The sequence below is a fragment of the Pollicipes pollicipes genome, unplaced genomic scaffold, assembly GCF_011947565.3.
Source record: "Pollicipes pollicipes isolate AB1234 unplaced genomic scaffold, Ppol_2.1 Scaffold_3087;HRSCAF=3621_pilon_pilon_pilon, whole genome shotgun sequence".
NCBI classification, from domain to species: Eukaryota; Metazoa; Arthropoda; class Thecostraca; order Pollicipedomorpha; family Pollicipedidae; genus Pollicipes; species Pollicipes pollicipes.
In genome coordinates, this window is record NW_023596225.1 from 20,792,040 (window position 1) to 20,807,986 (window position 15,947).

At 46.9% G+C, this 15,947-nt stretch overlaps 1 protein-coding gene across 1 annotated transcript in view; it reads right to left on the reverse strand.

The window, feature by feature from the left end:
• Positions 1 to 2,356: 2,356 nt before the first annotated feature.
• The window catches only part of LOC119089868 (uncharacterized), a 30,114-nt gene continuing 16,523 nt past the window's right edge, over positions 2,357 to 15,947 (reverse strand). Inside the window, exons 3-5 of the mRNA XM_037212677.1 lie at positions 7,198 to 7,350; positions 6,615 to 6,728; positions 2,357 to 4,695 (exon numbers count right to left, since the gene is read on the reverse strand). Of these exons, the coding sequence (XP_037068572.1) occupies positions 4,323 to 4,695; positions 6,615 to 6,728; positions 7,198 to 7,350 (640 nt within the window). The 3' untranslated portion in view covers positions 2,357 to 4,322. The remainder of the gene's footprint in view (positions 4,696 to 6,614; positions 6,729 to 7,197; positions 7,351 to 15,947) is intronic.

A 15,947-nucleotide genomic window follows, 5' to 3' on the forward strand; every position in this document is an offset into this window, starting at 1 on the left:
AGGTGAAATCTAATTGCGTACAATTATCTACAGCTATGCAAAGTTTGGCGTCGCTATACCGCGCTGCTCGGGAGTTATTCAGGAAAATCTGAGCCCTCGCCCTACGAGAGGGGGCCGCAGGGGGAGCCTCCCATTTTTTTCTTTAAAATGAGTCTTGACCGGCTTTGAGCACAGCAAGAAAATTTTTGACAGCTAAGTTTTGCATCAGCTAGTTCACACATTGTGTACAAAGTTGAAGTTGCCTGTGTTGATGGCTCCTGATTCGTGACCTTTCCTTCCGCGTAAAATCGGCGAAACTTCGTTCCAATGTGATAAATAATGTTTATTCCCAGCAGGAAATACCTTTACAGAAAGTTTTCTGGACCGCCTTTATCTGGATCATCTTCAATTGCGTCACTACTGTCCTGTCGATTTTCTTAAGGATCAAATTATCCAAGATCAAGTCAGATCACATCATGATCTCTTTGACCATATTTCAACTTTTGATTACGATACAATTAAAAGCTTAAGGGTACATATCATAAAGCTTCTGCAGGCCTTCTAACGCTGTTTTCCCAATTGCTATGACGTGTTCAGCCCTTGATACAGCCGTACTGGCCGGTAAAACATCCATTTGACCTGATATACATATCACAGGTCACGTGTGCCGATATGAGCTGATGTCGTCTGATAATTTTCCAGCAGCTGTTCAACGCCTTTTTTGCGCCGACGTAGCATCCTTGATTTCTGAGATGACGACAGGGGTCTAGAGAGTATTAATATCTCCCCTGCGGCTCAAATAATGTATCGTTATTTCTTAACTAACTTATTGACTGTTACCCTCTCGCCGTAAAGAACCAAGCGGGAGGACGAGCTGGATACGCGTCCCTGTTTCTGTTCGTCGCTGCGGTGATGCACCCATCTGGCTGTGATCTTTCTCCTACCGACTGTCTGTATGATGATGCTATAAGCCTGGGCGTGTAATATATACTTTTTTCCGGTTCACCCCCCTGGCTTTCCTTCTGCGGTACTGGCTCAACAGAACAGACACCTCCCGACTGCAGCGGGGGATGGGGCCATGATGGCCGGCGGTCGCCGTCGGTCACCAGCCTGCCCCCTGAACCTTGATGCTACTCCACTTCTTGACCACTTCAAAGGTCGGCAATGATCCTCGAGAACTCTTTCATCGAGTCACATGTTTCAGAGGGGGTTGTCCCGAGTAGCACGCGGAACGTCATGTCCTCGCCACTGTTCCCTGATGTAATGCATTATTGCATGATCCACCTGCTCTCACCCGGCTGATTCCAGCTCCCATCCGAAAGGTATTTGAGTACAGCGAACAAAATTTAGCATGGTAAACAGCATTTTATTGGTCAACAATATATTGATACGTTGCCATGGTAACATTCAAATGCATACACCGCACCACTGCATAATTATACTTCTTTACAGCGAGATGTTCTTTCATCTAACCTATATAGACGGTGAGCGTGTGTATACTATCGGAACACGACTAATCATGGCGTTCTTAACTTAAGTGAGTGCGGGAATTACAAGAAATATCTTGCCTATATCTACGCCGATGGTAAGCTGGAAAAGCAGCGGCGAGAAAATGGTGGCATAACCTATCGTAATCGCTGTTGTTTGTTTGTGTGTTCTTTTGCATTGTTTTCTATTGCAGTTGTTTGGTCACGCGGGCTTGGTCTGCTATTTTTGTCCAACGATTAACAGAAAAAGAGCTAGTTTCTTCTGTCATACATTCGCCGAAGGCTGTCGATTTTTGTCATTTACGCCGTTGAAAAAAACATTCCAACAACGCTCTGAACCATGGTATGTATGTTTAACATGACCGAGCGAACTATGACTGCATGAAACGTTGGTTATCTGAGGCACGTTCTGCGTTGTTTTGTATACGCTTCAGCGGAACTCCGTCACGACTCACAGGCCACGGCGGTACGCGCGTCTTCGCCTGCCGCTGCGAAACGAGCGAGCACCACTTGCCGGCACACTACGTGACGTCTGGGTCATATATGGGTCATATGTGCACGGAGTGTGAATCAGAGGTAAGGTGTTCGCTCAGGCGACGATGCGGATGCTGCATGCTGGCCAGTGGATTAAAGAGAGCGGACTGGGAAAAGCGGGCTGGAGAGTAAAGAGTGGAAAGAGTGGATTTGAGGGAGCATTGGAAAAAGAGGATTGGAGAGCGCGGACTGGAGAGAGATTGGACTGGAGAGAGCGGATTTGAGAGAGGGGCTGGAGAGCAGACTGGAGAGAGCGAACTGAAGAGAGTGGACTGGAGAGTGCGGACAGGAAAGAGGGCATTGTTTTGCAACCAGGTGGCGGAAATTTCAAAGCCTGCCTGAAATTCAAATCCGCTGATAATTGTGAAAAACGGCGCCTTTGAAGCTCTTGGAAGCAGCGTCCAGGTAGGCATTATGAAAAATACAGTTGCCTGTATTTCTCTTTTACGTCTCCTCGGCGCTACTCACTTTGATCAAGTTCAAACATCCTCAAGTGCGGCTTGTCTCTTGTGGCTCCTTATGGCTTTGTTCTTGGAGACAAGAGAACGTATCAGCTTTTTTATTGACAATTTGTAAAAATGTCTCCCCAAATCCTAAGATTTTGCGCGTCGGAGCGCACATTTTTTTCAGCCTGCAAGTATTCATCCTGAAGTCTGTTTGCCGGTAGCTATGTGAGAGGTCCTTCAGAGACTGTATCGCTGGAAACATGGCTCGGCCAACAACGACAAAATATGCTTACATTGGCCTCGAGAGATACTAGCTGTCCATAACACAGGAGCTACATTAGGGTACAGAAGAGGCACCATGCAAAGGTACTCACAGCGGGCGGGCGTATTTACTACTCACACTACTTCCTACTAAAACACAGTAGTACATGAAGTTGATACATTTTGCATACCCAGATGACAGAATACCTGTATTTCCGTTGAGCAATACGGTAGACTTTTGTGCTCTGTCCGGTCCTATAGAGCATGCATTTGTGTTCTCTGCAGTCTGTCAGTGATAGCTTAAAGGGCATACTTCTCAAGTTCTGCACTGCAAATCGGTAACACGTTGCTTACAACAAAGTTGTTATGGCACTGGATGATTCAGACACGTTGGTAACTCTAAAGTTCCCTGCAAATGCATGCATTGAGGGCAACACACCGCATCCGTCCACACTCCCAACAAAGGCAAACAGCCTCTCCATTTTCACTTAGCCTATCATACACTGAAGTAAAACATGGTCACTGCGGTTGGCTTTCTTTCGGAACAGCATACTTGAAAAACAGCGGCGGTGTGTTTGGCCAGTTATGGCCCATACATAAGTAGCTCCAGAATAGCGATTTGCTTGTAAAACCATTTGCATGATCCTAACACTAGCGTGCGCTCAGGTGGCCGGTTAATTTTCAATTAGTAAGAGAGCTAGGGACATCAAATTCACAGGAGGAAAATTCTGCGCGTGATATTACTTATGTAGAGCTTTGAGCCCCCTAGATCATGAACTTCGGGTCGAATAAGGCCAATCAAGATCAAACTGCACATTGGTGTCCAAAGTTTCCTCAGACCTCTTCATGCAACGTCCTTGAAGACATCTGTTCTTAGTAAAAGGTTCCTGGTAATCCATTTTACCTCCGTGACCTTAGATGACCTTCACAAGGTAATGGTAACCAAAAGCTGCGAGATCGTTTGATCTTTTAATTTAAATAAGCATGAAGGAGCAGGCTAGGCGGCACGTTCCTGGAAAGGAAAGTATAATCGAGAGCATTCTAGATCAGTAACCTCTGACCTAATGAAGTTCAAATAACATATTATTGACCTCCCTGTTATCCAAAATTTTTAAATGTGCGTCAAAAATGCCATACAAAGCAGGGTCTTCAGCAAAAACAGTTTGGTTGTGACATCGACCTGACCTCATTCCATTCACCTCAGGTCAAACAAATGAATCTTAATTCTGACCTCGATTAACTAAATGTCTGAGAAAGCGCCTCAAAGATGTGCAACCTCCCCTAAAACCTTGTTGTCGCATCAGTTTCAACTAATCCCTTGGGATTGTCCTTGCTTGACAGTCATGGCCTAATTTTGACCTATCATAGGTCAGCGAGCTGACTAGGTACACCTAAAGATCGATTGCTGCATTGTCTATGGCTTTTCAAAGCTTGGTGCGACTACGCCTAGTCATTAGGAAGCTATTTTGGAAACAAACTTTCGTGTGGTTGACTTGACCGCCACCTGAGTGCGTATTAGAATGTCTTGGCACGAAGACAATGACCCAGGTTTCGGTAGTTTGAAAATAATTTTAGGCACATGCCTTTTAAAAATCCCAATGATCTGAAATCGCATTCAGTGACTGTTAACGCTAGCGGGATCCACTGAAATAGCCACCACTTTTAGGCCTGAGATCAGTGCTAGGGAGCGCTTCACTAGGTCGACAAACTGCAGTCTCTCGCCTTCGGGTAGGTCGGCGTCGGCAGCCGTCTGACCCGTCCCCAGGTCAACGACACTGTCCGGCAGGCGGCCGTCGCTGTCGGCCAGCGGGCTGATGGCACCCGTTGACTCGTTGAAGTCGACTTCGCCGAAAAACTGTGAGTTGCTGGAGCCGTACAGGCGCCGAACACCTTCACAGTCGAAGCTGGGCGTGTCCGGCACGCAGGTGAGCAGGTGTTGGTCGAACACCTGGTTCACGTTGCAGAAGAAGCTGGCAGACAGCATCATCCTGCCAACAGAAGCCAGCCTTCGGAGCATAGGGAGGGGGGGGGGGGGACCATCAACTATATTAAGACGTGCTCGACAAAATTTGCATACACTTTGCAGTGTCAAAGTTCGTGCAGCTTTCGACACATATTGGCTGATTTGTTTTTGTTTCTGCTAGAAGCAATATGATATGCCTTTTAAGGTCGTTGACATGCGGGCCAGGTTAAAACAGGTAAAACAGGTGGTACGATAATGGAGTGTTAGATGAAGTGTTTTAACTTTGAGTTGTTTCTTTAGATGATTCAAGCTAGTATGGCGGCAAATTTGGGTCCCCTTAGCTCAACTATGTAGGCCAGATCAAGCTCGAAACCCTCGTTACCTGTTATGTGAGGTAGCTCGGACGCCTCTAATTTCGAATTTCTTGATAAACAGGATGTTAACATACTTTTTATCAAGCTTTACATTGGGCGGCGAAGGATAGTGGCCAAAAATGACGGTGATCAACCTTTTGCTGTCGGAAATGTATCACCTAGAGCAGTTTTTGACCATGATTACTGATATTCGCCAAGTAATTAACTAAATTATTAAATTATGCCGAAGTCTTTTAATCATTTCGTCCTCCCAAAGCTTAAATAAGGTGATATTTAGAATAAAGATCACCCTATTCATTTTTTTATCTTATATCTTATGTTATTTATATTTTATATATATATATATATATATATATATGTATATATATATATAATCTTATCACCTTATATAAAAAATAGACCTCAAATAAACCCGAATGACCCTTTGCTCACACGATACATAAAGCTTAACCTACCTTGGTTGCACGAAGAGGCCTGAGGCCACTTTTGACAGGGATCTCAACTTGGGACTTCTTGATCTTATTTGACCCGAATGTTACTCAGATGCCTAAAGCTTGACATAATTGGGTTGACGAGGATGAGACAGTATTGATGGCCTTATTCCTCATGGAATAAACAGGATGATGGAAGGATATGTGTGACATTTTGGCTACATGCCTTTATTGAAATGAATATCAGTTGAAAATGCCATAGAATTTACTACTGATATTCGCAAAGTGAATTCGATAAATTCTTTTCGATAAAGGCATTTGACCGAGACATTACATCTATTTGTCCATTCTCCTGTTTATTGTACGAAGAATAAGGCTTTTAATACCGTCTCATCTACCTCTTCTTTTGAAGAGTTCGTCACGATTTTTAAGGAGCGACAGCGACTGCATTGACTGTATCAGCGCTCAGGGGCCATGGCGCAACCGGCATTCAAACCTGGGCTCCCCGCGTGAGGGTCCGATGCACCAACCACTCGGCCATTACGCCCCGTTGTCTCATCTACGTGCATAATGTTCTTTGCAAATACACTTAACAGCGTACGAGTTAGCAAGGTGTCCTTCTTACCCTGCGAGCTAAGGGGGCTCTAGCTACATTATTTTACACATTTCGGAGGGGTCAAATTAAGTCTGCCATCCCACAGCACCGCCATTCACCCCCCTTCCCCCCCCCCCCAACCCCGAGCGCTGCTTGACCGACCATCCGCGTCTGAACCAAACCGCGTGAGTCGAATGTGGTGGCAGTGTGCCTCTCGGCCGGGGGCCTAAATGACTCCGCCTCCTGAACTTTCTCCATCGGTGAACTGAAGCAGTCTTGAATCAGGGAAGGTAGCATTCGGGTGTCCGTGGTACCGGGGGCTCTTGAAGTGAGTCACGGATTGGGACCTAACCACAGATTTTTCTGACCTGGCTGTCACAATGGACGGTGTGACATGGCCTGACGGACTGACCCCTCTGACCTGACCTGACCGGGCGACTGTTCTGATCCGACCTGAACGACTGGAATGATCCGGCCTGGCCTGGCCTAACCGGCTGATTTCGGGACTGAACCACGAAAATCTGACCATGATCACGGCTCTGACCTGACCGAAGGCGCTTGTCTGGAGACGGAAGGAAGGCTCATCGGGTAGCAGACGTGGTATACGTGGCAAGCGTTGCTGGGGTCCGAGTAGTAACCGTACGGTAGACCTTCGCAGCTGGAAACAGACCATCACAGCGATTATTTCCCAGCGTCTAGGTCTTTACTGTTTGTTGGTAAGACTCGAGATGATGATATGAGACGTGATGATAAAATGAAACGTGCTTCGAATTATTACACACACTTCAAATCAAATTTTAATGGTTGTGACTGTGAAATATAATGTCTTGCGCTAGACACGCCCAAGTCTTGCTGGTGACGTCACCATTCCTCTCATGTCATTGGTTACTGATGACGTCACCATTCCTCTTATGTCATTGGTTCGCCATGACCTGAACTTATCGCGCTGCTACAAAACTAATCACGCAAACGTATTTCGGCGCCCCTTCATCAAAAGCACAAACATTGGCATGACAGACCGGTGTGAGAGCGATGAAGGCGCAGGAGCAGCGTTGCCGCACAGTGCGTCTCACGCTCCTGTTCGGGCCTGAATGTGCCGTGCGCCGCACCGGCCCGGTCTGACCCACCTGAAGCTGTCGTCGACGGACCTGAGCACCTGTTTGGCCCCGGCCGAGAGGCCCAGAGGCTCTGAGGAGGTGGCCAGCGTCGGCCTGGTCACCGTCACACCGTCCACCCTGGGGGATGTCTTCGGGCTCAGTCCATGCTTCTTCCGGTAGCGCCTGAGCGATAAGAGAGAAATATTTTAGAATAGGAGCTCTGCCGGTGGTGTGGCGAGGGTCGGGAGCAAGGCTATACACCTGGTAGGGCGTCGTGGCCCAAGAAGTTAAGGATTAGGACAATTAAACTGTAATCAGTTGTTGACACTCTCGTGATCTGATCTTGTGAACTGCGACAAAAGTGGAGCGGAGGCTATCGGCATGGTGCATATACAAATTGCGAAATGTTGTGCGCGTGGTGGCACAAAACACGTTCAGGGATGGTGCTCCCTGTTATCAACTTTGGCCCTTAGGGAAATGAACGCGGTCACAAACTAATATCTGCCCAGTCAATCCACGCACTGAAATCAATATGAAACTGCTTATCCAAATACTGATCTAGAAGTCCAGAGCAGTGGATTGTGATCGAACTGACCGATCGTCTGGTGCATAAGAGTATGTCAAGCGATGAGATCGCTGATATTAGTAAGAAATCACCACACGTTCGAGATCGTCAACGGCGCATCATAACGGAATCCTGTATTGCCTGCAATGTTTCAATGACGAATGTCATAACCGTTACATGGGAGGTCGGAGTCAGCTGTTACACTGGACAACGGGAACATAGCAGCTGTGCAAAAACGCACACGCCAGCGCCGTTTTCGTGCTAATAAATACGCGTATCCATTATGATTTTTTCACAAAGAAGTAACGCTCTACGGACAGGCAATCAGCTGCCATCAAATATCGATTATAGGCGGTCCGAGTAAATATCCATTGCCCACACTCTTCTGTGCTCTGTCATTTGCTATGCTTGCCGTGCTGAAAGGGAGGACATTTGTGCCCGAGCTGAAGGTGACGCTTGATAATCGAAGCTCTTCCGTTTGTTCCATAACCGCCTCCAACTTTTGCAGAACGTGTTCGGGGCAAGTATGATACTTTGTGGGACAACGGTAGCATGTTACGGTTGACCCCCGCGGTGCTTTGCCTGTCTATGGTAGCATGAAGGCAGTCATTTATGCGAGCGGACGCATCATTCAGCGATAAGCGGCAAAAGATCATTGCATTTCATGTGGGTACAAGTGAAGCAAGAACTATCAAACTATGACGGCAAAAATGGTGCAATAAAGCGTATAAATAGGTGGCACAATTTTTGAAACAGCCGTACTAAAAACAAGTTGATAAAAAGTATACGCAGACTGATCACAATCACACTTACCAGCGATCAAATGTCGTAAGAACCAAAGGCCTATACAATAGCAATAACAAAACATCCCACTCAGTAATGAATTTAAGACTCGTATATGCGCAAAGCAGACAAAAGCTTGTATAAAAGCTTCCAAGACGGATACCCGAGGGAGGCATAAATCATATGCTAAGAATATAACGGTTGGGCACAAGGGCGAGTCTGCCTGAGTGAGTTGGGGGGGGGGGGGGGGGCGACTAGGCCATGGAGCCCAAAGGTGGCCAAAGTTGGACGAAAGGAGTCATTTCTGGGATTTGGACAAAATATAAAACAATCTTCTGAATAGTGTTTTTGTTTCATGTTACTTCTTGAGGCAACAGGAAGCCAAATCCGATGAGTTTCTTAAAGACGGGATTCGTTTTTGGGCCTCTAAAGCCGGCGTTGGAAGGGAAACTAAACTTCAGCAGCAAATTGAAACCATGAAGAGCGCTTTGTCCAAGGCTCACCATCGGCTTAGTTTACAATACGAAAGTAATTGCCTCCAAAACTGAACTGGCTGTTTTCGGAGCAATCAACGTGCTTAGAAACCTTCGGCCTGCCAAAATGGTCCCCGGAACCGCAGTCTTCACGGAGAGGAGTGCGGTGTCAAGAAGCAACAGACTATGATGGGCCACCACAGATGCGTAATGCACGCTCGGACTATGCATTGACGAAATCTAACATATCCGTCAGTCAGGGACTTTGAGTCCCCTTCTCCCCAAGGTTATTTCCAGAATACCTTCTGAATGGTTTTGAAGCTGGCGCAAAATAATGGATGCCCGGGTTAACATAATTTTACACATTTCAGTAAACTTGTCAAGTTGGACCTTGATCCGTGATGCATGATGTGCGACCGCTTTCTCGAGGTCTCGAGGCGATATTTTGCTCAACGGTGACAAATAACACCTATTTTTCGCATGCAACTAGTCCCTCCCTCGCATCTGCATCGTTTTGAAGTGCATTGCTATAATTGTGGTGGCTTTTGCAAGGTCGGGTCATTCCAGGTCAAGCTAGATGAAACTTCGGTTGTTGTAACTAAACTTGACCGTTGGAAGATTGTGCGATTCTATACAAGTATGTGGTCATCCAAGGATGCATGACATATCGTAGGCAAATGCGCCGATGTATATTAGTACCTATATTAAAGTGCCGTTCGATTTATTCAACTCAACGCCGACTTCTGCAGTGTCATGTCAAACTTAGCTCCTGAAATAACAGGAGGGGTCTGTAACGCGCTAATCTGACCTGGTTTAGTTTTCTTTGACCTGAGTCAAGCTATTATAGGTCACATTCACCATTAATATGACACATTTATCTCATTTGGTTTGACGAAAGCTTCCTAATGCGTTTCTAGGTTGGCACTAGCTTGCTTGGTTACCGAAATCTGAGGTCCTTCCCTCTTAACGCGCAGGCGACAAATTCCGTACGACGAAAGATATAGAACGCACACTGATTATTCAGCTCACAAATGATCTGACTCGTTCTTCAGACTATTAAATTTGGATACTAAATATGATATGACCTACCACCCACCGACAAGTAACCTGTGATTGTCAATGCACTAGTTACGCCAGCATTCCGTCGCCGATTGTTTGTGCATATGATCAGCACGGTCTGATGCGCTTGCAGCGGATGTAATGACTGATTTACGTTTGTGTTCATGCGGAAGTGCAGAGAAAATGTGACATTTCCATGTTACTTAAGGGTTGAGAAGGTTGAGCGCGAGACGGTTACTGTCGCATCACTGGCTCCAACAGGTACCGGTTTTGATGTTCGCGAAATCCCTGTCGCTTTCGTGAAATCGGCTTAGTAACACCATAAATCTAAATGCCATCCATGCACTGAAAAATCACCTGAGGAACTGAGTTCTGAGTGCTGATGCCTAAGCAGACCGGCCGGCCTCGCATGGCCACGATGCCTTAGTTAAGTTTTCGTTGGCGTGGGTGTATTGGATTGTTCGTTAGTAGCATATAACGCGTAGTTACTAAAATAGCCACGTCTGTCGCGGTTAAGTTACCAAATGGCTATGTGATCGTGATCAGGCCCGCCCGTATCCATTCTCCGGCACCTTCTGTGGCCCCCTGTGTAACCTGAGGCACCCACCTGTCCAACGTTTTGACCCCACTGGAATGTCGCGACCCCTTTTTTAAGGGAATTACTCGATCGTAACCGTACGAATTAAGACCAACACCACTGTTTCGCTTATAACTTGACCTAGTTCTGCCTCCGTCACCTCCGCACTTTTGTTTCAGCAGTCTGGAGCGCGCGCCCCGACAGTTGTCACACAAGCCTGCGTGCACGGATTTCAGCACCGAGCTTAGCGACGTTATATCTTTGAATTAACCCCCTTGTGTATCTCTCACATACGTCTCCCCGGCCATTTAGTGTTCTTGGTACGCGTAGTTATCGGTTGCTTACGATACATGTCATGGTGTGAAAACTCATTTCGCATCAGCAAGAAATGCCTTAACTCCCGGTTTCTGGCGTTATTAGTTATTTTACTGAGGATAACTTCAATATGAGAAGATTAAGACGATACCCCGAACAATTAGTCCATCTGTAAAAGCCACTGTTATATGTATATATATATATATATATATATATATATATATATATATATATATATATATAAGCCCTGGACGTCTCCAGCAGTGCTCATTGTCACGGGCGAGTTTCCCGAAGAGCCCGTAGCAACAAATCGCATGAAAGCAGAGCAACGGTTTTCAGTAGTACCGTTATCTGTAAAAATTAATGGGTTCCTACCACCGACTGTGACGGCCAGCCCGGCGCCAGCGTCACCCGTGACGGGCGTTACCACCACTACCTGTCTGCGGCGACACGAGGCTGTGGCCGTAGTGTTCGTGACCCTCACGGCGTAGCGCCACCATTGGCGCAGGTAGTGGACAGGCAGCAAACCCTGTCACAAGTGTCAGTGGTGACGACTGGCCATGCAGTTCGTTCCGTTAACTGTGAGGGCCGGCGGAACGTCCGCGCCGCCAGCTGCGACGGTCGATGCGTCATACTCGCGACTGTGACAACGCCAAAAATGGAAGCTGGAAGCGGCCGAGACATTAAAAATTGAGATTTCTTCACCCGATGTGTTTGATACTACTGGTTTATCGTCGGCAATGCAACCGATTTTATGAGAATAGTTTCTTCCTAACCGAGTGTTCCAAAAATGATCAAAGCCGTAAGCAGGAGAGCGTCAAGAACTCATCGCGTCGGGTGAACAGTTAATCGCTTACTCCCAACTTTCGTCACCAAAGCTGGCTCCGACTGCTTATCCACGCTCAACAGCTTACGGCATGCACCAGGTGCCTCTCGCAAAACCGCACGTTGTCCTCGTGAGAAACACGCTGAGGGATCCCCCGTGCGGGTGAAAAGCAGCGCACAATGGAAAAGGCTCAGCCAGCTGACGAGGCTGTCTTGTACGAGTGGACAGGGTCCTGGATCTATCCACAATACTCAGCGGCGAGCACTGCGCCCTGAAGCTTACACCGGGGAACTCGGCACTGAGCAGAAGCACGTTAATGTCGACGTCACGCCCTCTAAGTAAAGCCGCCCGGCGGCTAGACGCCGACCTCGCCCGTGTCGAAATGCCGCCCGGACGGCGAGTGATGGTACCGCTCTGGTAATGCTGCGGCGGCCCTGAGGCGAGCTTAGGCCGTGGTCTTCACCCGACGCCTCGTGGTCTTCACCCGACGGGGCGGCGCCAGACGAGAATTTCTCTAGGCACTGGAGGCCTTTATCGGCCGGGTAAGCCCTCGCCTCGCCTATAGCTCATACTGAATGGATCCATAGAACTCACAGGGCCTACACTGAATGGTCAAAGTCGCGCATCCAGTAACAAAATAGGAACAATGGAACACGGCATGAGCACGGGAACACATCTGACTGTATACGACTACCCCTATGAGCATCAGCAATACAGAATGTCCTGACTTTCTTAAATGTTAAATGTACAAACAGCAGTTGGGCAAATAAGGACCAAACTCATGACAGCTTTCATATGTCCGACGCCTATAAATAAAGACATAGATAATGCACGTCTCGCCATATCCCGGAAACGTACAGTAACTGGGCACCACAAAATGGGGCAATATGTCATGTGATAGGCCTGACATTCCGAGGGGTCATAATTACATCCGCAGCAGCATTTCTACTTTATCCAAATATTGGCATGCTGCGACAGTTGAGCAATACACATTATTGTATATTCTTATGATTCATAAAATACGATACATGATGCGTATGCATACGGTATCAACATATGATAACAAATTTCCTCACAACAACAAAAATTATACACGTCAACACGTGTGTGCGTTGATTTGTACACAGAAAAATCACGACTAAAAACTCAAACATATTCTGGTTAGGGTTGACGAGATCTAGAGAACCATCGTGCAAAGCAAGAGAACACCACAGCTGCTGATGTCAACCATGCTTTGTTTCGCGTTGCAGCTAGTGCCTGAGATTCACGGGCAGGAATGGGGAATAGACGTATGCTCCTGTGACTATGGAAGTGTTCAGCATGTGCCCCATGATAACTAAAAGAGGTCGTAAGCAACTTGGAATTATGTGCTCATGATAACGGCATGTTGGAGAATGTAACCACTGACATGGTATCCATGAAACTGCATGTCGGCAAAGAAAACGGCATGAGACTACCGACTAAAATGCTGAAATCCAGGTGAGCTTGATCCGTTCCGAGTTGCGGGGGTGATGTCGCGCCAGGCAGCGACAGACATGGCACCGCGCGTGGCGCTAGACGGCCGCACCATCCGCTAACCGTGACTCGGGCCTATGATGTGCATTCCGTGCTAGTGAGATCTAACGGCGCGGCTGTAAGTACTGGCTGCAATAGTGGTGTGTAAAGACGAGACGAGCTGGGTGTGGGTTTTCCGTTTTAGCTACCCATATGCGTCATCCGCATCAACTAACATTCAGACATTTATTCATGGATGCTGACGGAAAGCTCGATCTTCTTTAAATCGATATGCGATGAACAATAATGTATTGCCTTTCAGACTAAAAAGGAAATCGATCGAATCTATTCCAGATCGCAAATCGAACTTGAACGTCGGCCGATCCCGTACTGCGCCACGCCATGAGCCGACCGGCCGGCATCGGCTGACCGGGCGCGATCGGCTGACTGGGTCGGGAACCGCGGTCATGACCTTTAAACCAACCGCAACACTGGAGCAATGAGTAAATGAAGAATACGTTTTGATCGGCCTCGGATAGCTGCCATCTATCACGTAGACAGAGAGCCAAATTATATTTCAGCGACATGGTGTACGGCAATATACCATCAGCTCTAAACTCCTTGTTGATAGCAAGTTACGTCACTGATAAATTGTTCGTGTCAATTAATGGAATACAAAAAAGCGAAAGCAGGCTCAAGCCGTCGGCTGTTTGTTCTGCACTGTAGGCTTTGCACAACTAGGTCGTCACAGTTAAACTTACCGCTGCATTCATTCCTCACGAGATTGCTTTGGATGCCTGAGCAGTCATACTCCTTGATGTAACTGCAAGTGAGACGTCTTTCCTCAGGGCTGATGACGACGGAAGCGGTGCATTTCCCTCAGCGCTTGTGCGATTCAGTTTTTGGAACCCATGTTCTAAGCATTGCTCCGTTCGCGAATTTCATCAGCTATCACATGGACGGTAAGTGCCCCTACGAATCAAAATAAAACAGTAGGGTTAAGCTACGTGAATTTCAGAGCAAATTACCAGATTATTCGCAGGAATATAGTGTGTGCGCATATACACGACATATAAGCCATGAACAGAACACAGTTTTCCTGCCAGGCATTTAATGGTGACCCCTTCTTTGATGCATGGACCTTTTTATGAACGGATGCGAGGAAGTGTTATACATACGGTGACGCATGTTGAGGGAGTTAAATTTGAGTTATATTGGGTGACGCTGCAATAGCAATTAGCAAATAGCAACAAGAAGCGATCAACTCGTTTTGTCCTCGGTGGAGATTTTTCAGCACGTGAGCACCTTTTCCTGGCGGACGTATATAGCGTAGGTTTAGTTTTTATTGATATACCAATGATTTTACTGACGAGGTTATTAGCCGTTTGGAAGCATGCCATGAATGGGTGTATATTGTACAGTCGCTACTCGCTCAACAGGTTATCCCAATGGTAGCCTTGGACTGTATCTTGTACAGTGAAATAATAATTTGTGGAAAAGCCAGTGGCCAATGGAAAAAGCTCTGTACCGTTTTTCGAGACAGCATCCAACTTCCTTCGTACCCTTTTGAACCGTTGTGTTTTCAGCATCCCGCTGAAACGGTGAACAATTCATTCACGAGGGTGGTGTCGTCAAGCTGACAAATAAACGGAATAAATTTTGAGAAATTTTGATTATTTTTACGCACAAATTGTCACGCAAAAAACAGCATGACCATCATTATACCCAACTAACACACGCAGGTATATGCCGGGGCGCAGAAAACACGTTCATACCACCTGGTGAGCATTTGCAAGGGCAAAGAAATAAAACTGTTCTCACATGAAAGCGCATTTTTTCAGCCTTAGACATCACTGCGTGTAACTGTGAAGCGGTGCAAGGTCAACACCCAAACGAGTGCGGTCACCGATAGGTGGCGCCGACGAGTGTTGTGGTGTGTTGGAGGAATTAGGTACCTATTGAGAGCCGTCAGCGTCTCGAGAAGTTAGTGCATTGTTTTTATGTTAGGCAATGGTATGAATTTTTGTTCACCAATAGATGATGGCTATTGTAGTTATTCTTCGACAGCTCAATCATATTGGTAATCATAACTAGGCAGAATGTTGCTGGTATGTAATGATATAGCTTTTCCTAGCCATGGCGTTGCAGTGCATATTTTGAGCTCTGACAACGCAGCGTTATTTATTCATCGTGATCCGTCCCTCTCTGGACGCGTTTCCCTGTCTTTCAGTCCGGGCCGGCATCACCCCGATGCCGGCACCGATGTTTCAAACCGGACCAGCACACCCCATGCAGCAATGCTAGTCCCGGCTACTTGGCCGCAATCAGCCGGTTGACAGCCCGAATCCTGAGGTGCAGGTTGTTACGCTTGTGTCGCACTGCACGGGGCTCGGGTTGTCAACTGAAGAAAACAACAGGGCAACTGCTGCCACCTCTCTCTTTCGTCGCGGAAGACAGTGGCGTGGGCGACAATTGTTCCGAGGTGTACTTTGGAATCACGGTTGCGAGAATCTTGACTTATCATGAATCAATCATGAAATGAAAAATAATGTATTACGAATCAATCATAAATCGTAAAATCTTGGTCTTGCGATCCGGAGCTTGTGTCAGGCTCCTGATTCTGATCTGATCATTGGAAGATTCTGTGGCCTCCGACATACCCACTCGCTGACTGGCATTGCGTCTGCA